The 22,943-nt window shown below is 39.8% G+C and overlaps 4 protein-coding genes across 4 annotated transcripts; 1 reads left to right on the top strand and 3 right to left on the bottom strand.

Moving 5' to 3' along the window:
- Positions 1-127: 127 nt before the first annotated feature.
- On the bottom strand, positions 128-2,886 carry mrpl9 (mitochondrial ribosomal protein L9). Its single transcript, XM_080862826.1, has 7 exons — positions 2,685-2,886; positions 1,452-1,611; positions 1,231-1,355; positions 1,088-1,141; positions 901-1,002; positions 733-816; positions 128-493 (listed from the first exon to the last, which is right to left on the bottom strand). Exons 1-7 carry the CDS (start codon positions 2,757-2,759, stop codon positions 218-220), a joined length of 876 nt encoding a protein of 291 aa, XP_080718952.1. The 5' UTR covers positions 2,760-2,886; the 3' UTR covers positions 128-217.
- A 1,927-nt stretch (positions 2,887-4,813) lies between these two features.
- Positions 4,814-8,463, bottom strand: LOC308384905 (transmembrane protein 272-like). Its single transcript, XM_080863542.1, has 6 exons — positions 8,343-8,463; positions 7,781-7,928; positions 7,656-7,698; positions 7,501-7,551; positions 7,207-7,398; positions 4,814-5,949 (listed from the first exon to the last, which is right to left on the bottom strand). The coding sequence occupies exons 3-6, from the start codon at positions 7,696-7,698 to the stop codon at positions 5,699-5,701; spliced, it is 537 nt and encodes a 178-aa protein (XP_080719668.1). The 5' UTR covers positions 7,781-7,928; positions 8,343-8,463; the 3' UTR covers positions 4,814-5,698.
- A 1,381-nt stretch (positions 8,464-9,844) lies between these two features.
- LOC308384015 (1-phosphatidylinositol phosphodiesterase) lies at positions 9,845-14,135 on the bottom strand. Its single transcript, XM_080862302.1, has 4 exons — positions 13,062-14,135; positions 12,356-12,439; positions 10,553-11,123; positions 9,845-10,421 (listed from the first exon to the last, which is right to left on the bottom strand). The coding sequence occupies exons 2-4, from the start codon at positions 12,421-12,423 to the stop codon at positions 10,125-10,127; spliced, it is 936 nt and encodes a 311-aa protein (XP_080718428.1). The 5' UTR covers positions 12,424-12,439; positions 13,062-14,135; the 3' UTR covers positions 9,845-10,124.
- Positions 14,136-18,812: 4,677 nt separating this feature from the next.
- On the top strand, positions 18,813-21,633 carry rpz2 (rapunzel 2). Its single transcript, XM_080863316.1, has 2 exons — positions 18,813-18,922; positions 20,536-21,633. The coding sequence occupies exon 2, from the start codon at positions 20,583-20,585 to the stop codon at positions 21,267-21,269; it is 687 nt and encodes a 228-aa protein (XP_080719442.1). The 5' UTR covers positions 18,813-18,922; positions 20,536-20,582; the 3' UTR covers positions 21,270-21,633.
- The last annotated feature ends 1,310 nt before the right edge of the window (positions 21,634-22,943 follow it).

Genomic DNA, 22,943 nt, shown 5'->3' with positions numbered 1-22,943 from the left:
GTGTCCCTGGGAAGTGGATGGGGAGAGGGAGGAGCGTTGGTATCTGACTGCTGCCCCGACAACCAGGACCCAGATAAGCAGTACAAGATGGACGGCTATTTTAACACTGTTCAAAATAATCAGAATGTGACACTGAGCAATTTTAATAGACACACAGACAGCTGTTGCTACGCACACATGTGCATTACAGCCAAACATCATCTGCATTTTGAGTCCTTTAATCTTTTTTCAGGCTTCCACTTGGTGGTGCTGTTGTGTCTGCCGTTGTCTGTGTAGCTGCGGCAGTGGATCCTGCAGGCTCTTCACCAGCCTCGGCCTCTGCCGCTGCGTCAGAAACTGCCTTTAAAACAGCGCCCTCCTCATCAGCAGCTTCTGAATCAGCTGCAGCTGCCTGCTGCCGCTTTTGGGCTTTCAACTGCCGCTGAGAGCTTGCAGACGGATCCTCGTATGGGAACAGAGATATGGGAACGCGAACAGTATCCAAGCCATTAACCTGAAAGAAATAACACACTGCTCATGTTTCTATGTTATCTGGTAAAACAGCAGTCCAAAAAATAAATAATGCATAACTAAGGGTTTATTTATTATAAGAATAATAGGAAAACAATTGTTTTTTGCAGCATGGAGCTTACATGGAGTAACTACAACTTCTTTCTGCTGCAAAGACACAGTACGAAGCTACACTTGGTGCAAAAGGTTGCCCACGAGATGCACTGATATAGTTTATCTTACCGTGACATCGCACCAGTAGTCACCTACATCCTTAATAGGTTCAAATGGAAGATTCAGTGCATGAGGTGGCACCACTATCCCCAACTACGGGAACAAAAGCAATATGAGTATCTTATCTGGTTAACAGAATTAATTAGAAACATGGATAAAAACTGAAAGGCATCACACCTTCTTAGCAAACTGTCTGCAGACTACTTCTTTATTGAGCTGAAACTCCTCGGAGGGCATTCTGTTTATCTTTAGCTTGGAGCATTTCAGGAGCTCCACAGTCTGAAAACAGAAAGAAACCCCTGTTAAAATCTTGGTTTTAAAACTATTTGTTGTACTGAGCAAAAGCGCCTGACATGAAACTTACCAGTTGTCCTGTGCGGGTTTGGATTCTGTCTCCTGCTTTCCCCTCACGCAAAAGCTGTGTAAACAAAAACCAACAAAGGTGATATTGAGTACTGCTCTTTAATACATTTGAAATATATGATGGAATATAAATGGAGTACACACACGTAGCTCTTCTGCAAACATCTCTTTGTTCTCTGGTGATGGATACACTGCGAGGCCTTGAGGCAGCAGCTTGTTTCGTCCAACAGACTTTCTTACAAACACGGTGTCTCCTCGCCCGCCGAGCTCTGTCACAAAAAAAACAAAACAAAAAGATGTTTTCATATTACAAAGAATTTTAGAAAACACATCGTTACTAGTTTAAACTTCCTTGTGATACTCACTTGGTACCGTCTGAGTCAGGATGAGCTCCATTTTCTCCTTAGGAGCATGCTTGGTATCCTCGACCAGCTTGTAGATTCTGTGTCTTCGAGGGTGAAGCCTCGGTGGACTCCCTACTTTGGACAAGGGCACTTGCCACCATCGCTCCACCACGACTGTGTTCTGCAGAAACATCAAGCAACCACACGTGACTTTACACATTTTGAAAGTGGACTCTAGCTTCTGTGATACTTCAAATCATTAATTTCATGTACTGAGAATGTTATTAAGGTTGTTATACATACATATATATCATACATATATATTGCTTTATCCCTCAGGTAAGCACTTTTTACAAACAAACATTCAAACAAGGGTTTTTCCCCCCTGTGCTAATGTGCTTTTAACTTAACATTCACACACTCACAGTGCAGTGGATGCATGAGGGGCAATCTGGGGTTCAGTATCTTGCCCAATGATACTTCAACATGAAGATTAGAGGAGCCAAGGATCAACCTCCAACATGACTGTGAAGGTTCTCAGTCATCCAGGTCATCATAGTCTAAAGAACTTGGAAAGAAAAGCGTCTGGACTTCAAGAAACTTTAAGAAGTCCAGATGCTTTTCTTTCCAAGCTCCTTACATCAACCACCAACCTTCCAATCGTCACATCCATCCACAAAATAACTGAGCCAACTGATAATAACTGTAATTTGTACATCCTGAGGATATTTTTATGTAAATATTTTTAACAACAAGAAATTAACCTTCTACCCATCAAAGATCTACCTGAAAATAGTGCAGAAGAAAGACACGCGTATTAATGGGCATTATGCTAAATCTCTAGCCCCTACTGTCATTGGCTTTCTCAAAAATAAAGTACATTCAAGGCACGTAGGTGGGTGTTTAGATGCTCCTTGGAGCATCTATGCTCCTTGGAGCATAGATGACGGATCTAGAAGCAGGTTTCTGGATAATTTAATTGCCTCTACCACAATAGCACTTCAGACTTAAACCTCTATGAGAGTCTTAGTGTGGGATTTCTGTATAAAATTGCATTCATTTTATTGGTATGTCTCAACCCAGTTTATTATAAGCTAACTAAAAGTAGTTGGTGCCAACTTTGTTATACAAAATCTAAACAACCTGGTAGAGACTACAAATCTCTGTGCTTTAGCACAGTGGATGTAATGTGCGGGCTAGAGCACAGAGATTTGCGGTAGTGCAGGAGAGCGCAGAGCCCCTGGAAACACCGACCTGAGCAGCAGTCAGAGAGAAGCTCCTGGCGGCAGGCTGGCCGAGCAGAGCCTGGAGGACGAGGCGGCTCCACATGCTCCCACAAATCAGAGGAAAGTCTTCCTGCGGCAGTTTATCATCAGTTTATCTCCGGTCTCTGTAAACTCACCTCTAGCCTGTCTACAGCATGCCTGACAGCGTCGCTTGTTGTGTGGCGTAGGAGGACCCCACCAGCTGCACAGAGGACCAGAAAAAAGCCTGACTACAAAAGACCTCAAACTCAAAAAAGAAAAAAAAACTTAAATGTAAATATGGATAGAACGCAATAACGCTAATAACGCAAATATTCGTCATATGATTCATGATATTTTTATTTTAACGTGTAAAGACTGAACATTTTGCAGGCAATCATTTAATCAGGCAATATTAAAGGGCAATCTGTTCTTTCAGCGGCTCCCTTTTTAGAGGTCGCCTCAGGATCGCCTGCTAGTGCTGTATCGATACCAAGTGCATTGCCAATATTGCAGATACAATACAGATACCGATACTTATAAAGCAGTGCGTCATGATTTATGAGATTAATCATTAATCTGTAAATTAACACATTTTAATCAACAGTAACCTTTTTACTTAATTTGTACTTTCCACAATAATGATTTAACGCAACAAAAGAGACCTTTTTTTCATGTGTTTTAAAACAGTTTTTTGGAGATCTAGAATGTAAATGTTCTTGTCTCCAAAGGAAATTTTTGTTCTCAAACATACTCTAAAAAATGTCTCAACATTTTTTTGCGACTGTCACGTTTATCTGCTTAAGTGACCTCACCCCCAGTGATGGACTAGTCGTCCCTCTCGTCCCCAGACTATGCTTCCTAAATAGCAGATGTATCAGTCAGATTAAATAATTTCTCCAAATATTCCTTTCACCGCACTACAATATCCTCAGTTGAAGTCAGCAGCGCTCCACCTGCACTATACACAGTGCAGGTGGGAAACCCCTTTCCTCTGCTGAGTCATCTCACATTTTCCCAGAATCTCTTAGAGGCAGTCAGAAAGTCTTTATGCCTCTATGAGCTGAAGAGCTCACAAACTGGGGCCTCTGCCAGGTGCTGCCAGCACAATGCCACTAAACACTGAGGCGCACCAGGTCTTTCCAGCATCACCACCTGATCCAAGTCACTACCGGGTGGCTATCAGTTGACAGCTCAGGTCCTCTCTTCACTTGCGTCCAGAACATACTGCTGCAGATCTGGTGATACTACTAGAAAATCGATCGACCTGTGGCGTACGGTATCCTAATGCCATGTGCACTTATGGACACCCTTATGGTTGAACATGCTGATCATTATGGACAATTTGTATTTTTTTGCACAGAAGTCCAGTAACAGAACACCACTCGGGTTCAGATCAAGCAGGCCGTTTCTCCCAATCATGCCGCTCCAGGTCTCACAGTCGTTGCCCAGATGAGCATTGAAGTCTGCTAGTAGGGCGACAGGGGGAGCACCCTCAAGCCCAGGGACTCCAAAAGGCTGGGTACTCTGAACTGAACTCTAAAGTGCAGACAACAGTCAGGGCAGGTTCCCGTACCCGAAGGCACAGGCAATAAACCTTCTCTTCTGGGAAATTCTCCAATCTTCATATTAAGATACCCACAGCAGCTTGCCACCTCTCACCAAGACCAACTTCAGAATAGGAAAGAGTCCACCCCCTCTGCAGTAAGAGTTTTTGCAAAAGCATTTTTATTGTGTTCATCAAGGCAAACCTCTTAAATCCAAACAAAAGGGCTATTCAATTTTATTGTAAACAACATTTAATATCATTCTTGCAATACAGACTTCAGTGCAGTAGATAGTTAACAAAACATAAGCAGAAGAATAAAAATAAAAAAATATTCAAGGTTTGTTGTTTTCTCAGTCGTTTAGAATACATTTACTATATAAAGCCACTACATTCACAGAGATGCCTGGATACATGCAAACACCCACAAACAAAACACACTGGACCTAGAAATATTTGGCTCCTACCGCTGGTTTCTACATACACACCCTATATACTGTATGTAGGAGCACCAGCTCGAATTGCTGCTGTAATTGACCACCATTTTTATATAGATATAAACAAAAAACAGCAAAAAAAAAAAAAAAAAAAAAAAAAAAAAAAAAAGCAAAAAAAACAAAACAAAACACCCCACAGGGTCCACATTGTGTTTTTGCTGGATGCAACGACAGTTACACAAGTTTTAAGCTCAACTCTCTGAAAACTTCTGAACCTGTGAGGAAGTTTTTCCAGCCTAATGTAGTTTTTTTTTTTTTTTTTTTTTTTTTTTAAATGGGTTTTAGTTAAAACTATTTGTGATACATCCAGCTACATTAGAGGATTCAGTTGCAGGTTACCACTGCTGAATTGCACAATATGGAGAGGAGGAAAAAAAAAAAAAAAAAAAAAAAAAAAAAGAAGCTTTTATTTTCAAGCAACACTGTTCGGTTAAGTCTTTGTGCACCATACTGAGATGCACTAAAAATGACTCACAGAAACATGGCAGAGCTGAAAATAAAAACACAAAATACCAGTACCACCAACATTTTGTTAGATGCTACTGCTGAGTCACTGACAGTTTTTTCTGGTACAAACAGGAAGTTTCACACTCGTGGTGGCAGTGGCGTGTAAAAGGGATGTGATGTTTTAGCAGTTAATAGGTCTGACTTCATCAGCGTGTGGAAAACAAGGGCTTAAAAAAAAAAAAAAAAAAACCCAAGGTGCTGCAACATAAAGCAAACACCTTAAACTTTTTGGTGTATGGTGCAATAAGCCACCTTTATTTATGGCATTTGGGAGAAGTCTGCAGAAAAACAAAAATCAAGTAGCCTTTTGGAAATGTGCTTTTTTAAATACTCTTGTTTGCAGCTGCAGAGGAAAGCTTCAATAACCCTCACAGTGATAAAACAAAATCAATCCTCAGAAAGAGGATCAAAATCTGCATCACTGGCCAAAAGACAATTTCCTTAAATACCTGAGGACATAATCTGGAATTTAAATCACACATCACCAGCAGACTCACTTATTGCACCATAGAAACTGCCTCGGTTGGGTGTCAAGTGACGTCTAGCACACATAGTCCTGCAGCAGATCAGCATGCCGAAGCAACAACCGCAGAAGAAAATGAGACCCAGTGCGACCCACACCAGTGTAGTGACGACAAACGCAAACTGGTAGGTCACCTTGTGGCAGTACGGATCTTTTCCAGGTAAGTAGTTTGGAGGATAGACAGAATAAATCCAGCTGCTGCCTGTAAGGTGAAGACAGACAACACACAGGTCTTCAGTTCTAAGTGAAACCTTAACAATGTATTCACTTTAAAGGTCGCAGCAGCAACCGTTTGAACTACTTCACTGTGTTTTTAAAGGCTGTGGTTTGGTCAGATTTGATTGGCAAAGCCAAATAACCCACTGTCATCAGTTTCTTGACCATGGAAGATACTATGTGCTGATTCGTTACACACAATTACGTCACCATTTTTTCCCCAAACTGATCCACAACTCAGTAAAAGTTGCAAAAACATTTTACACGATCCTTTAACTAAGCATCATGAAGCAAAATGTAAAAAAGGGGGGGGACTGTTACTGATAGATGTGTTTGCAAGACAGAGTGGTTTCTTATTTTCACCACAAATATAGATTCACTGAGCCTTGAAAACCACACATTGTGCACGCTGGTCTCTGATATCTAATAAGGAAGGGTGTAAGTATTTGTGTGGCATTACTACCAGGTTGTGAATGCAGCATTTCCTAAATTTGTTTTTGTCTGCTCAATGCCAATAAGATTAAATACTTCCATTTCCAACATTAACAATTTTACTATAGATGCACTCATTGGACACATTATGACACAAACAATGTGGTCATAAAAGGAAAGGACCTCAGTTTGTAAATGTCCCCTACACCATTACAAAGTCTTGATTAGTAGAAATCAAGGCTCGTGATTCCAGGCAATATTTATCCATTTGAGTTCTTGTTCTTAGCTGACAGGAGTGGCATCTGGTGTGGTTTTCTGCTGTTGTAGGTTTGACATTCAAAGATGCTCTTCTGCATAACTTTGTTTTAACTAATAGTTATCCGAGTTACTGTTGCTTTCCTATGAGTTTGAAGCAGTCTGGTCATTCTCCCCTTACTTCTGGGATCCACGAGGTATTTTTTCAGAGAACTGCTGCTCACTTGATATTTTCCCTTTTTGAATCGTTTTCTGTAATCCCTAGAAATACTCAAAAGACCAGCACGACTGGCACAAACAAACAACCATGCTGTATTCAAAGTCACTTAAGATCACCTTACTTCCTCATTCTGATGCTCAGTTTGATTTTCACCAGGATGTTTTAACCATGTCTACATTTCTGTGTGCACTGAGTTGCAGCCATATAATTGGCTGATTAGATATTTGTGATAAGCAGTTAAAAAGTTGTATCTAATAAACTGGCCAGTAAGTGCACGTGAGTTTTGTGTCTAATTTCATGCAAAATGAAGAGTTCAGAAAGTTTTTTTTCTCCCACCTGCTATGAACCAGGCAAAACTGAAGATGTGAAGAACTGTCATACAGGCTGTGGACAGGACGTGGATTGCTCCATCATCAAAGGCGCTGCTGGTGTAGGTCAGAGTTAGTGAGAGGATGCTGTTTGCCCCCAGCACTATCAGGTAAATGGGGATGTGGGGCTGTATGGTACAACTTGTCAGGTGTGTGGCCCCTGTGATGCAACAGAACAACCATATAAGATCATCATCAATCATAGGTGAAATGCTAAAGGTGCCGTTTTCACCAACTGGATAACTAAAGCTGTTAAACCTACCCAGTCCAATGGCTGCTATCATTACCATCCACCATATAATGTTCACCACCACTGCAAAAACAAAAAGAGAAAGAGGGTAAAGGACTGGTTTAACAGTAAAACAGGTTAAATTATGAAAAAGTGAGACAAAAATGAGATGCAGAAACTAATCTAACCAATTCCTGTGACTTGTGAGGCAGTTTGAGGCTTTAGATCCATCTGTGGAGAGAGGTTAATATCTACAGTCAGTTTTGTCACAGCCAAAACATGAAGAGGAAGCAGAAGCAGAGCTCTACGGTACCTGTCCAGTTGTGAGTGGAGCCTTTTTAATCTTCAAGTATTCAGAAGAGGAGAACTACACGAGTTGCCGTTAGCTACTTCTTAGCAAAGTGCAGGATGTTAAGACATACACGTTCGAGCCTTTCAGCGACTGTTGCAACACTGTCTCACTAAGAGGAAATAATGATAAAAATCAGCCTCTGTTATCTGACACGGTTTATGTGCAGTTTAAGATTTCCTTAAGACAAAGTAGTTACATGAAATCCTTCCACTGATCTTGTAAACCATACTGTTTCTTAGATTATATATTTATATATCAAAATGATTTACATTTTGAAGTGACATAATCGGTACATGTTAAATCATGAAGCAGCACAAGGACTAGGTCATTGTAAGCCACAGGACAGCTTATGTGGTGCACACAGGAAAATCAGCTTTCCTGTTATAACTATGAGCTTTTTCTCGCGTGCCAATAAATACCGACTGCCACTTTCAACTATCAAACAGTTTGTGTACAGAAGCTGAACATTAAAACTGTGCTTCAGAAAGCAACAAACATCATTAAGGACTCATCTCACCCTCACCTCCATTTCTTCAAACTTCTGCCTTCAAGCAAATGATACAGGACACTAAAAACACACAGCAACAGACTTTTAAATCGTTTTTTTAACACAGAGGGCGTCACCACCCTGATGCTGCTTTAAAACCATATATTAGCACAGGGGTGGGCAACTCCAGGCCTCCAACACAGCTGATTTGAACCAACACAGCTGATTTAAATGGCTAAATTAGCTCCTCAACCTGTCCTGAAGTTCTCCAGAGGCCTGGTAACGAACTAATCATGTGATTCAGGTGTGTTGACCCAAGGTGAGATCTAAAAGCTGCAGGACACCGGCCCTCGAGGCCTGGAATTGCTCACCCCTGCGTTAGCACCTTGAATTACAGACTGTATGAGATTTACTTTATTGTTATTTATTTTCTTTCTTATTCATCTCTTATATTATTACTCTTACTTTTTAACTACAGGGAGAACCATTTTTTAAGCAGAAGTGCAACAAATTTTGTTGTATATCATTTTATAGAAGGACAAAATATTATAAAATAAAATATTTGCCAGACAAAGATTGTCTTTGAATAATACAAGGTATCTGTTGATTTATGTCTTTTTGCTCTGAGCTTTCAACAGAATATTGAATATTAGAAAAAGTTGATTAAAGTGAGTTTAATCTTTATGGCTCACTGGCTACTTGTTTTCAGTTTAGAGTTTCAAGCAGCATTTTAAAACCACTGGTGCTAAACTGGGGATTTGTTCTTATCCCTGAATTAAAGGTGAAGCCCAGCAATTTATTATTGCACTTTTATACAGGGGAAGTATTTAGAAAAAAAACTGTTTAATTTTTTTAAACAAAGCCTTTTGAGGCTGTAGGACCAAAGGATCAAATTCCAAATAAATCCAGGAGCCTACATTACCCATGATTCAATCCCTGCACCAAACGTTAAGCCTGAGATTGTGGGTGATAGAGAGTGCAGTTGGCAGTACTGCTCCTTACTTGCAGAGATGAGAATGGAGCAAATGAGAGTCCCGTAGGCTTCCTTGTTTCTACCTCCACCCAAGTGATGTAGTGCATTGATCTCCAGACACTTATTACAGAAGTATGTTTTATCTATGCTTTTCTACATGAAAGCAAGAGTAGTAAACAAACATTGCTGCATAAAAATCAGTGGAGTTTGTTTAATGGAGCTTCAATTAAGAAATGTGGTTCAAGTTCTGCAAATTTGGACAGCTGGAGTGGGTCTGAGATGCAATGGTTAAGCTAGTTGTTCACTGCTTACTGTAAGCAGTAAGCCAGAGGAAGATAGAAGTACCACTAACAAAGCAATGCTGCCACCATGTGACTGGATGAAAACAGCTCCTGGTAGTATGGTGCTGGTTAGAGGTCATAGAGGAGGCTGTTTCAAGCTTCTCTAAAGACCTCAATATCAGCTCAAGTGTTGGACTCATGTTAAACTCTGCGAGTTCAAGGACATTAATGTTACTCAGTTGGCTTGTTTAAGCTTTATTCCAATTTCCATATGACCTAACTGGTGATTTATGTTCACTGCAGTGTCCCCACAGCAATTACAACACATGTCAGCAGTTTTCACAGCAGTTCATTACTGTCAAAAACTCAAACACTTAGCGCCACCTCTGATTTATTTTTGAGTTGCATTTATTTTATTCCCCAAATCTTTTGCAGATGAGACATTTCATCCCAGGCAAACTTTCCATCATAATTACTTTTGCCGAGCTCGGTCAGATATTAGCACCGAAACGTTTGATTAATTACTTTGTCAGTGAGGAAGTTAAGTGGCTAAGAATTGTGTTATTAGACCTGCTCTGTCTTAAAAGCCTCTTTTAATTGGAAGTCAATGATCATTTGAATAATAGGGGCAGCGGGAAAGTCCATGCATATGATTCCAAAGCGCTGGTTCAGGTCCGTCTTGGCCCTCAGGTACTCGTACAGCTGTGGGTTGATGAGCTGTGCGACGGCCCTGGGGTGCGCGAACACTCCGGCTCCACTGCTGTAGGTGAGAAAAATCTGGGCTTTGTTTCCTGAAGGTGCAGCCTCCAAGTGGTTGTAGACACTCTGCCATTTCTCCTGCACATGTGCCAGTGTGGGCACCTGGAGGGAACACCAAGTGTAATTTAAAATAGTGCAGAAACCAAGTAGGATCACGTGGAACATAGGCAAGGTAATGAATATAAAACACTACTGACATCACAGGTAGTTTGAGTATAAAAATGTAGGCAGACCTTCCAGTCATCAGCTATGTCCATTGAATCATAACGCATCCCCAGATCTGGCCCATTGAAGTTCTGCAGGATGATGATCTTCCCTCGAGCCTCACTCATGGTTGGCACGAGTCGGCTGTGCCACAGCAGGTCCCAGTGAGAGTAGCGATTGATGTAGTCTACCACAGCACCATAGATGTCACCCGTCTCACTGAACTCCTCCTTTAGACGCATTAGCACTGTCTCAGTTGGATACTCCTGCAGGAAGTCAGTCACTCCCTCCAGGACGTCGCCAAAGTGCGCTCGCTGGTAGGACACCCCGTGATGAATGGTGAGGTTTCCGTTGACATGACGCACACGGATGTCTAGGAAGCGAACACCAGCACGGAGCTGGGAGGCCAGGCTCCAGGTCTGGCACTCTGCATACACACCACCATATAGGGCCATGGTGTTGTGTGTCCCAGGCATGGTGATCTCTGACAGCAGCCGATCATCAGGGATGCTGGCCATCCAGGCCAGGTTGAGGAACTCTGGGTTGGGTGTGTCATCATAGTCAGGCCTCTGGATTGCACCGTTACTCGAACTAATGACTCTAAAACACAGACAGATAAAATAACTTATCTAGTACAGGGCTTTTCAAATTTTTGCTCTCAGGTCCAGAGAAAGGAATCAATCCACCTGAGCCACAGTTGCCCCATGGGACAGTCCTTAGGCCTACACTACACCAGTATTTAAAATTATCCAGGTAACTTCAGGATTAATCCTGGATTTTCAGTACTACACAGGAGGATGTGGTACATCGCCACTCCAGAATAAAGATTAAAATCCGAAGGTATGAAATCATCAACTACTGACCAGTGAAAGTGGAAAGTAGGGTGTTCTAAATCATTTTCAATAGCAACCAAAGTATTTGTGTATTGTAGGATTATAAAATCTTACATTAATACAGAGGAAAACCCCAACAATCAGATGACCATTTATCAGAAAGTACTTGGTTACAGTGGAAAGGAAAAACTCCCTTTTGACAGGAAGAAATTCCCATTAGAACCAGGCTCAGGGAGGGGCAACCATCTGCCATGGCCATTCAGGGGTGAGGAGATGAAGACGAGACAAATGAAAACAGAATCGTAGATAAAACTTTATTCTTTCATTCTTGCAAATAATTTTACTTTTTTTTTCTTGTTTTATATATGTGATTCTAAAACTTCATGGTCATGGAGGCCAGTGGCCTTCTTCTGGCCGCTCTCCCTTTCTGTACCTCTAACTCTCTGTCTTTCTCACCACCAGTTCTCATGAAGTTCCACTGGTTGGTTGTAGGACCTCAGAGAGGAGTGCCCAGCTGCAGTGGGGCGGCACAGCTGTCTCCCATCATCTAATCTTCACCACAGCATTTAGAACAGCTTTCTTTCTCAACTGTTACCACGTTGGTCAATTTTTGTCAGTGGTAATGCTCTTGTTAGATTTTAAACTCAATTCTTGTGTCAGTCTTCATTTTCAATTGTTCATGCTGTCTCTTCTTTGTCCTTGATGTGCAATTCCTGCTACTATTTAAATATACTGCTGTATTAATAAATCTTTTAACTGCTTCTATTTTCCAAGGATGTCTTTGGCTTAAACATGACAGAACCTTTGAAATATTGACTCTCTTCCAGTTTTACTGAGAGAAGCACTTAAACTTACTTACTTTTTCTTTTGATTTATTGTGTGTGCTTGATGTTCTGAACTGTTGGTGCAATAAGAAATAAAAGTTGCACTGAACTGGACTAAAACCTAAAATGGAAATATATTTGTTGTGGGTAAGTAGCTCCTCTTTGACTTACTCACCCCAGCAGGACCAGCTCGATTAACAACTTGTGCATTTTCACTGAATCTTGTCTCATATTGTTCCTCATTTCTGATTTTCCAGTCCTGGAAACAGATTAAAATTTAAGAGCATGAAAAATAACAAGATCCAGTTTAATGTAATGATAGAATTGACCCATTTAAAAAAAGAAAAGAGGTGCAACAAAAACTTAAAGAAAAATCTTACAAAATCTTGCATGTAAACAATGACGTGTTTGGAGCAGTCATCCAAATATACACGCTGACTTATTAAAAATGTGCTCATTAAAGTAAGGCAAGCTCTTTTTTCCACAAAAAAATTCACTTAAAAATAAATTTATTTAAAATATTGTCTGTAATAAACTCCTCATTACAAGTGCCGACTTAAATCCATTGTCTGAAGGACAAGGTTTTTTTTTTTATGGTCAATTATGTATTGTTGGATGACAAACATGTAAAACAACAACAGAGAAAACAGAAGCTGAAGAGCTGTTCCCATCATGAAAACACGCCAATCTAAAAAGCAGTAAAACTGTAACAGTGGAACAGTAGCAACTGATTCTGAACCAGCTCGAGGTCGACCTCTGCTGAACCCCGTGGCCCATTTCAATGGCAGGCTTAAAGCTTTCTAATCCCAAAGCTGAACCAAACATCCACAGCTACTGTGTCAAACCTGCTGATGTGCCTCGCTGTTTGCTTCTGTTCTTACCTGAAACGAGCTGGGGAGCCGTCCTCGGTCCAGTCCAGAAACGTCCTGGGAGTGTCGAACAGGGAGAGCGGGGAGTTGAGGTGTCAGAGGCAAAATTTGGTGATTTGGGAGATTACTGTGGGAACTAATACAGAGGAGGAGTTGAGGGGTGGGAGTGCAGTACTGTGCATGTGTGAGGGTGGGTGGGAGCGTCAGTGCGAGGGGTAGCTGTCCCTGAATATACATAATGAAAATAATGCCAAAGAAGTAGATGAAAAATCCAATTTTATATGTGTTTTTATATATTTTAAAACTTTAATTTTTGTCTGAATTATGGTTTAAAATAGAGAATAAAAACACAGAAATTATCATGTTTCTTTGGTACAAGTCAGTTGTATGCAGTCATGTTACAGCTGAGTGATTTCTCACAGCGTTTATCAGTCTTCATAAGTTAATATAAGCCCAGTGTTAATATTGGAATGAAAATTTCAGGGGAACTTAAATGGATTGAATGGAAAATGCTAACAAGGAAAGATCTACACAAACTGCATCAAAGGCTGTGAGGTGGGCTTTAATTCAGTTAAGGAAGCCTAATAATGGTCACTTCCAGTTCTTATTAAGAAGAGAAGGCACATCGTACCCTCGAATAAAATGCAAGTTTTTAATTGTCAAACTTTAAAGGAGAACTGTTATGCAACGTCCTTATTTTCTGTCAAATATATGCTGTTACAGTGGCAGATGCTAATGTCAGACATGGTCAAAATGATGACCACTGTGAGCCAAAAGACTGCTACAAACACTCCGGTTCAACATTTTATTTTATTTTTAATTATCATGGTTCTGCATGATGTCACTTAGGGGGATAACCCTAATGAGGACATCACATCCACACATTTTTGGCTGTCAGGCTATAGGAGCTGTCCAAACCTTCTGTTTAAAAGAAACAGCCAATAGAAAGAAAGTAGGCTTAAAGAGGGAGGAGCCCAAACATTCTTTGGTTTCATGCAGTGGATGGACTTAAGGGCCACACACAGGGCCAGTATAACATAATTTATTCTGAGAATTTCAAGAATTACCACTATATAGTGTTGAAAGTTAGGCTATTAGGGTCTCTTTAGACACAACAGATGAATTTTTACTCAAATATATTTTTAACTCAATCTAAGATGTATCTGGTAGTGTGTAAACATGTGGAAAAATGCAGATGTTTGCTCAGTTTGTCTCATATCACAGTCAAACATTGCACAACAGCCTAGTCTTTGTCTTGTTTAATCATGTTTGCTTAGCTGTCTCTACATGTCACCAATCCAGAGTGTGTAGAACAGAAATTGCTGCAGTTTTGAATAAATATTTGACGCCAGGTGAATTTGAGCGAAACATAACAAATTCACCTGGCACAGACTGGTAAATATACTCAAGATTTAGATCAAATATAACTATAGGAGGAGCTGCTTATCCAGCATACACTGAATGTAGTCCAGGAAAGCATCAACAGCTCTGTAAGTGAAAGAAAGGGTGGAGAATTATTAATAAATGCAACCACGAGAAGAAGATCAGAAGAACATGCAAAAATGAAAGGAGCATTACAATATTGTCGCTTTTGAAGTCTGTCCAGTTGTAAAGATTAAAAAAGCATTTCCACCTTAGACTTTATTTGAAACATCCTTGAAGTCAACATAAAGTCACCCACTGGGATGTAGACTTCTGTCCAAAACCTGGAATCGGCCTTTTTAGCTTGTTTTGGAGCCACAGGTGGACTGCTATCTTATCAGGTAATACCACTAGGAGTACATACAAAGTAACTTAAGATCACAGTCAACATCTCACACTGGGTCAAAGGCCAGGGAATAAAAGTGTGTTTTTAAACCAGATTGCAAACCAACAAGTGAACCCACAATTTTTGAGCCACAACTTCAAAGCTCTGTCCCTTCTGAGTTTGAGTTGCATCTTTGAAACAAGCAAAAGCATCTGTTCTGCTGACTTGAGACAATGAGGTGGGATATATGGGTGCAGCAGCTCACACAGACAAAATGGGGCACAACCATTAAAAGACTTCAAGACAAATAAAAGGATTTTAATAATTACTGATAATGGATTTCTCATATGGGGCCAGAGAGCAAAAGTCCATACAGGGAGTGTCTAAAGTTTAGACCCAGTAGTACCTGCAACTTCTCTAGACTCTAAAGGACACAACCATCTCCTGATGTTGATAAGGCAGAGAGTGGACAGAGTATGCACCAGTGTGTGTAAGTGGAAAATAAACTTGACAGTTGTCTGCATAACAATGTAAGGAAATATTGTGTTTCCAGAAAATAGTGCAAAGTGATAGCAGGTGCAAAGAGAAAAGGAGCAGCCCAAGAATGCAGCCTTGTGGTTCCCCCCCCCCCCCCCCCCCCCCCCCCCCCCCAGGGGAGGACAGCAGAGGTAGAGGTAAAACCATCAATGCTGACACAAAATTTCTGTCATAGAGTTAGTCCCTAAACAATTACAGAGCTGAGCCAGTAATGCCCACCCACTGCTCCAGCCTGGAGATGAGGATTTCACAGTACATTGTGTCAAAGGCAGCTGTTAAGTCCAAAAGCACAACTTGCACACATTCACCAGAATCAGTTGCTAAAAGAATATTATTAAAAAGCTTTACAAGAGTGGCTTTGGTGCTGCGGTGAGTTTTAAACTCAGACTGGAACACTTCCAGAATTGCTTTGTTCATACAGGAAGGACTTTAATGGGGTGTAGATATTTTTTTCCAGGAGGAGACAAAAAAAAGAGAGACTTGAAAGGTGGCTTGAAGTTTGATAAAAACAGGAGGGTCAAAGCCAGATATTTTCAGCAAGGGCAAATAATATACAAGTTATACTGAAAGTTATAAACAAGCATACTAGCTATAGACCCAAACCACTTTTTGTATTTGTCCATAAACATGAACAGCTGACATGAATGGCACTGACCATTGACTTGCATTTGGAGCCATTGAGTGGCCATTATACCAACTGCAGTTTTTGGCTCCATTTGATATTTTCTGCTTGTTTTCACAAGGAAACTATCAGGACAGCCAAGGATTATGTAAATACTCTTACAGTATCTAATAAAAACAGCACATAACACTGACAGTGATAAAATCTTATAAACACTGAACATTAAACACTCCACCTCCGCTGACTATTTGAGTAAAAAGCAGCATAGACATTAATTCATCATTTAAATATGGTGTAAAAGTTACAGGGGGAAGTTCTGCTTAAATTAAAAGACATTTAAGATACTTCTTGTTCCTTTATATTACAGATTTTTTTTTCTCCATTTTAAGGTATCATCCATCACTTATTAACCTAGACTAAATTTGTCAGTGAGTAAATATGGCTATTCTGAGTAAGGTTGTCTATGAATAACGTTATTTCCAGTAAAAACTAGTTTCCAAAAAGCACATGTCAGCTATTTGAGAGATTGTGGGTTCTTTAATCATATATTATTATGGAGTTTTTTTTAGCCTTTTTTTTTTTTTTTTAAAGAAGCCCAGTCTATCTGTGATGGGACAGCTGATTATCTTCAGGGCAATAATTCATCCTTCATATGACCACCTGTGCCAAAGTTATTTTCAAGGTTTAGGTATTCCTATGTAAACTTAAACATGAAATAAAGTACTTCATACAGAATGTGTGTAACACATATGCTGTGACCGTGTGAATAAACTTGTGTTGTCTTAGGAAAGTTAACCAAAGACTTCAGGGTGTGTCCAGAGGAAGTTTCAGGTGAATGCGAACAGAGACAGAAAATCCTGAAAGTTTAATGTTAAAATTAAATAAATGGTAATATTGTCTCTGACTACCATCAAGTAAAACTTTATACAGAACAAGACATCACAAAAGTCTTTCAATATAAAAAAGTAAAAATAAAAGACATGCTTGGACTTGTTTGTTGAGCTCCTGACTGTTGTATCTGTTAGAGTTGATGCTTTTGAGATTGTCATTTGTGCTAAGATATATATAACCACTGCTTGTGTGTGTGTGCTGATAAAATGTTTCTCCTTCTATGATGGAAGAAGCAGCTTTGTTGCTGTAATTTTTCCTTACACATTTAGAAACCACAAGGTTCTGTTCATCTGAGGTGCAGGACTGCTCACTTCTGCTTTTTACACACCTTAGTTCGTTGAAAGGTCGCATCCTGTATGGGGTGACTGGAGAGGTTGATAAGAAGTTATGCCTTGTATGGTATGACGAGGGGCCACACACACACACACACACACTCTAGTGTCAGTGTTTTATTTTATATACCAAAGAAAAAAAAAGAATAATTTACGAGTGGATCTTTGTAGCTAATAGCAGAGAAGTCTGCCCACTGCCTCTGGTTGTGTAGGGCTCTTGGCCTTTGGCTGTAGGCACTTCATCTGGACCTATCTTTTCCCTCATCTCACCGTGAGATGCGTAGCCTTGGGTCTTTGTACTCTTGGGACCTACAGACGGTCTATTAAAAATAAAGTTTTCTATAAGGGCAGATGTCCAAATTCAAAAAGTGGTTAATATTTAATGACAGCATAATGACCTCAGGAATCCTCTGGATACTTGAGACTTTGATCCAATGACTCTGATTATCAGAATGGCTTCTCTTACACGATCTGTACATATCTGACACTATTTTTTTTAACATTATCTTCTTCATTATGAATGAAATCAGTTTCATCACGCTCTTAAATCTGCCAGGCCTGTTGCTGTCATTGGCTGTTTTTCCCAGCAGACATCGTACCAGGAAAATCAGGCTTTGCAAGGCAAGTTTTGAAACTGAACCTAGACCAGCCTCTTGTTTAAGGCAGACATTTTCCTTATTTGTTTATGTTGGTAAAACTCAAGATCCTTCTGTATGTGTGTCACCTTGTTCCTAAAAGCGCACTCAGTCTGTGTAGACTTTTTAGGATAATTAGAGGGTCACTTTACCCAAGTTGTAAAAAATTATATTTTCTCTTCCCTTTGGGGTTGTATCTGAATTTCCAGTGTAAAAAGTCAACCAAATCAAAAATATGGAGAGACCTTTGTAAATAAGAGAGGAGGCGAAAGCTTAGACTCAATTCTGGTGGTCAAAAAGTAACACTTTATTTGACTTCCTCCATTTGACTTCCTCGTGAACAGATGTAATTTTAAATAAACATAAAACTCTTAGGTTTAAATAACATTTCCTCTTGCTAAACTCTTAGTGCGCCAATATTTATTCATTTATTTTTATATTTTTGTGTCTCAAATGTCGTGAAATGCTAAAAAGAAAACATACCAAAAAAATAAAAGTGTGTACGTAAGTTTTATGTGACTAGTATGAAAAATATTCAAATGAAAGCTGCTGTCAGCAGGCAGTGATACTGTATCTTGAAATGTTCTTTTTCACTAGTAAACAAAGCCATTTCCAGAAACACAGGTTTTCTTTTGTTATTCGTCTCAACTCACATCCTGAAAAATGAATGAACGAATAAATGCAAAGACAATGAATAAATATTTCTTTCATGACGATACTGATACTAACACACATAAGCAGCAAAGACAATAGGGAGACATTTGTTTCTGCTCATTAGGCGCGATGATGCATTTCACTTCATTTTACTGATAATTTCTGTAGTATCTCGTCACCCAAACTGGTTGGGAAGGTGTGTGACCATATGATTAAAACAATGACAAAAGGCAACAAGGGCTGGTATTCCAGCATGTGGTTGGAGCTTCAGCCACAGTGTTTCTAGATGGACTCTCTCAGCCAATCAGCACAGAGCACGCATGACTCACTTCCTTGTATCTGCTCCCTTATTTGGCAGGAAGGGGTTGTCCTTATTTGACTATAGGGTGGAAAATGGTGGAAGGCAAAGCCAGACGGCTGCAGTAGACTGAGGATAACCAGCAGTTTTATCTTTGGTGAGTAAACATCTGCCTTCTGTGCTTCACAGTCTCTGATCTGAAGGGTGTTTAGAGTCTATTTGAAAGCGAGTTTGATAGGGGGGACTGGTAGCAGCATGCTAGGGTGATTCATGTAGGAGAGGCAGAGAATCAGGAAATGAGAGAAACAAGCTTGGAAACAAACAGCAACACAATCCCGAGACTGGGTTTAGGTTGAAGCTGCCAAAAGAAATAGCTTCTGGGATTGAAAGTGCTCAGTAGATGATCTACTGAAGTTCACAACCTGGAGCCATTTCTTTGTTTCCAGTCTTTCTAGTGTTACTACAAATAGACACACCTACTGTTATCCCTGAGTTATTTTTCCAGCACGACAACATTGAGATTGATGATTAATGCTAGAAGTATGACAAAGATGCACTGCTATTAGATGTGGATGCATAGTTTCACAGATGAACATTTACACTGATGTGGTAAGTAATCATTCAGTAAATTGTCTCGGTTTATGCTTCCTAAATGAAAGGATTCGCTTATATCCTTCTTTACGTCATTAAGAATTGATCATCTTTGAGTCTTTAACATATTATTTTGCATAAAAATGTATTTTTTGTGCTTTACTGCAAACAAAATGCCGGTGATTGAAATTATAAAACCATGCTTGTTTCATTTTAGCTGAATACTTCTCTTTAAACTTAAACTATATGTTGTTACAAGTTTTCTAAGAATTACTAACTTTTTTTGACATAAAATGACAAAAGTTTGCTCACGTATCATAGACGTGATTATTTGTGGGTCTTTTTTGTGCTCTGTCACATATGAAGTATCACTGAACTGGACTTTTACTTTGTTAACAAAATTCTTCCTTGTGTTTTTACATGAAAAACTTAGAAAACACCAAAAGGTTTATCAGTAATGACACATGCCTTCCCTGTCACATGTTGCCCATAACATTAAGTGTAAGATGACACCTTTAAGTATTACTCTACACGATATGGTGCATAGGCAGCAGCTGGTGACATGTGTGTATGCCAGCAGTTAGCTTGCTTTTAGTTGGCCTGTGAAAAGGGGGGAAACGTTTGTGACTTAACACACCTGTTAGGTGCAAAACGTGGGCAGGCTTTCAGTCCAGCGGGGAATTTTTTTGGAAGGGTATTTAATTGTAGTGGCAAACAAATGATAAAATAGTTAACAAAACATGTCAAAAAGTGGATTCTGTTCATCTTGATGTAGCACTTAGATGACTTCTGAAGAGGTCACTTGGATGAGTGACGGGAGCAGCCATAAGAAAAAGAGGGATTTGCGACCCAGTTCAGAGTTAAAGCTGGTGTGGTCATATGCTATATCTAGCACAGTGTGGATGCAGTTTTAAAGGGCCAGTAAGTAGAGAGGGCTATCTACCAGTTGAAAGATCGGTGGTTCAATCCCTGACTCCTCTAGTCTGGATATCAAAGCAACCTTGGGGAGTATACTAAACCCTTAATTGCTCCAGATGTTTTCGATCCAGTGTCAGTGTGTGAATATTAGGTGAATGAAGCTTTTAAGAAGAAAGCACTTTGAGTGCTCAAATAGAGCAGAAAGGTGCTGTATAAGTATTAGTCTGTTTAACCTTAAAATCTTTTGTTCTGTCTCTCCAGATTCACTCTGTGTGCACTTTTAACTTGGCAGAAGAAAAACAGCAGTGATGGCTGATTCAGCACAAATCAAGAAGACCGCAGCCAAAGTGTTGTGCTGTGTGGAGAAGGTTTCCTCCTTCGCCTCCTCCATTGACCCCATCTTTGGTGTTGTCTCTTCCCTGGTTGGAGTGGCTCGCAAGGGCCTGATGGATGAAGAGGATCATCCTCTGGAGAAGGACTTTCAAGCGATCCACACCAAACTACAGAGCATCTCTCAGAAGAACCAGGAATGCCTGAAGAAGATCCACATTGACGAGGTGAACGAAACCTACGGCAAGTACGAGGAGTACATCAAGCACCAGTACAATGCCTTCAACAACATGGTGGCACTGGTGAAGAAAGATCCAGGCAACGCCACGCGCCACATGGAGACCTTTGAGAAGATTTATGAGAGGGACAAGTCTGACATGAGCCTGGATGTGTATTATCGTGGCGTGGTGGGTACACAAACGCTATTCGGAAAACCGCTGCTAAAAGTGTACTTTGAACACTGTGAAGGCGACCGAGAAATCATGGAGCGCCGCTGTTCACACATCACCCACCTCTTCCACATGGGCCTCATCGCCCTCATGGGCTACACAGCTGTTACAGAGGACGATGAAGATGAAGTGCGCGAGAAGTGGACTGGCAGGGTGCAGGACATCCAGGAGAAGATGCAGGAGGTGCTCAGCGAGTGCAAACCCCAAGCATCCTAAGCCCCACAAGGAGAGAGGACATCCTTTGAGTCTGGTGGTACTAACAAGGGGACCAATCAGGACTCTCAGCTGTGGATTTAAAAAAAATAAATTATGCTATTATATAAAAATATATGTAAGACCAAAGCCATGTTTTCATTTGAGCACTTGAGCTGCACTGGATGGTTGTACTGCAGCATCTTACTTGTTGTCTTGACAATGTATACTGCTTTCAGAGTTACCACTATAATGTTCAGCTGCTTTGTGCTGCGCCTCAATAGATGCTGAAATTTTATACAATAAAATGTATGAATTATTATACAGTCAAGTTGTATATTTGTGAAATAAAGCTGCAGCAAAAAAAAATAAAGTCAATTCATGAGGGGCAAGTCTGGAACTTCTCTAATAACTCAGTCTGCTGAGCTGCTAGAAACCAAACCCCACTACACAGTTAATAAACTCACAAGAATTTTATTTATATCCATACTTCAGTTCCTTTTGAAAAGTGGCTCTCTGAAACAGAAACTGCTATCATAATACCAGCAAAACAATTGACTTGACTTCATGAGAACTTGATGTCTATTTAATACATTCCTTTCTTTCACTGAGTTCAACAATGTAGTAATTATTCTGGGTTTAAAGAAGCCTGTTAGAGTACAGACTACATAATTCATGAATTATGATTACGCTTTAAGCATAAATAGCACTGGGGTGAATCTACTGTGCAGCTCACTTGGTTGAGCAGGTGACCCATATGCAAAACCCATATGTAGAGGTATGGGTTCAAGGTTGCCCCAAAACCACCCCCAGTGTGTTATTCCCCCACACTCTTTCCCAGAGTTCCTGTCAGCTTTCGATTTTCCTATATGGAAATTTGAGTCTGCCTGTAAAAAAATTAAAAAAACAAAACACATAGTTTCAGATTTCCTCAAAATTTCAGCTTAATAACACAAACCTCTGAAAAATTAACTTGAAATTTCAAGTCGAAGTGATTTGGGAGGTCGCTTTTGACAGTGAGTTTCACCAGTTCTTCAAATATATACATAAAATTTTTTCCCTTTTTATCAGTCAGGGTTGAAGACTGTGAGAAAGTGTGGGAACTAATGTGAGGAATATCAATGATCAGGATATATTTAACACACATTTATCTGTTAAATTTGCTAATTCATTATGGTTAATAAAAGACATCGCTAGCTTAAGTTATACAACTGATCCAATTAAAGCAATAAATATCTTTGAATATACATACGTTTATTTGCTTTATACACCCCTCTAGCGGAGAAACATCTAAAATATCTATCTATCTATCTATCTATCTATCTATCTATCTATCTATCTATCTATCTATCTATCTATCTATCTATCTATCTATCTATATTAGCTGTTGGCTATAATATTCAATTCAAAATGTATTTTTTATTATCCTAAAAATTGCATATAGCCTTCATAGCAAGCGAAACTCGTACTACTACTTGTAAAACTTCTGAATGATTATTATGTTATTATGTCAAAATATCTCAACATTTCAAAGCCTGTAAGTCAAAATTTGAGCTAATGACCTGAAATTTTGACTTATGGATGACAATTCAAAAAAAATATTTAAACAAGCTTCCATAGATTTTTCGGGGGAGGCGGTCTTTTAAGAGGACAATAAATCATATTGAAATTCTGAAAAACTCACAAAATTAGAGATAG

The sequence above is a fragment of the Rhamphochromis sp. 'chilingali' genome (assembly GCF_963969265.1).
Source record: "Rhamphochromis sp. 'chilingali' genome assembly, chromosome: 17".
NCBI classification, from domain to species: domain Eukaryota; kingdom Metazoa; phylum Chordata; class Actinopteri; order Cichliformes; family Cichlidae; genus Rhamphochromis; species Rhamphochromis sp. 'chilingali'.
Note: the sequence above shows the minus strand (reverse complement) of the source record. Positions and strands in the feature narration are given on the sequence as shown.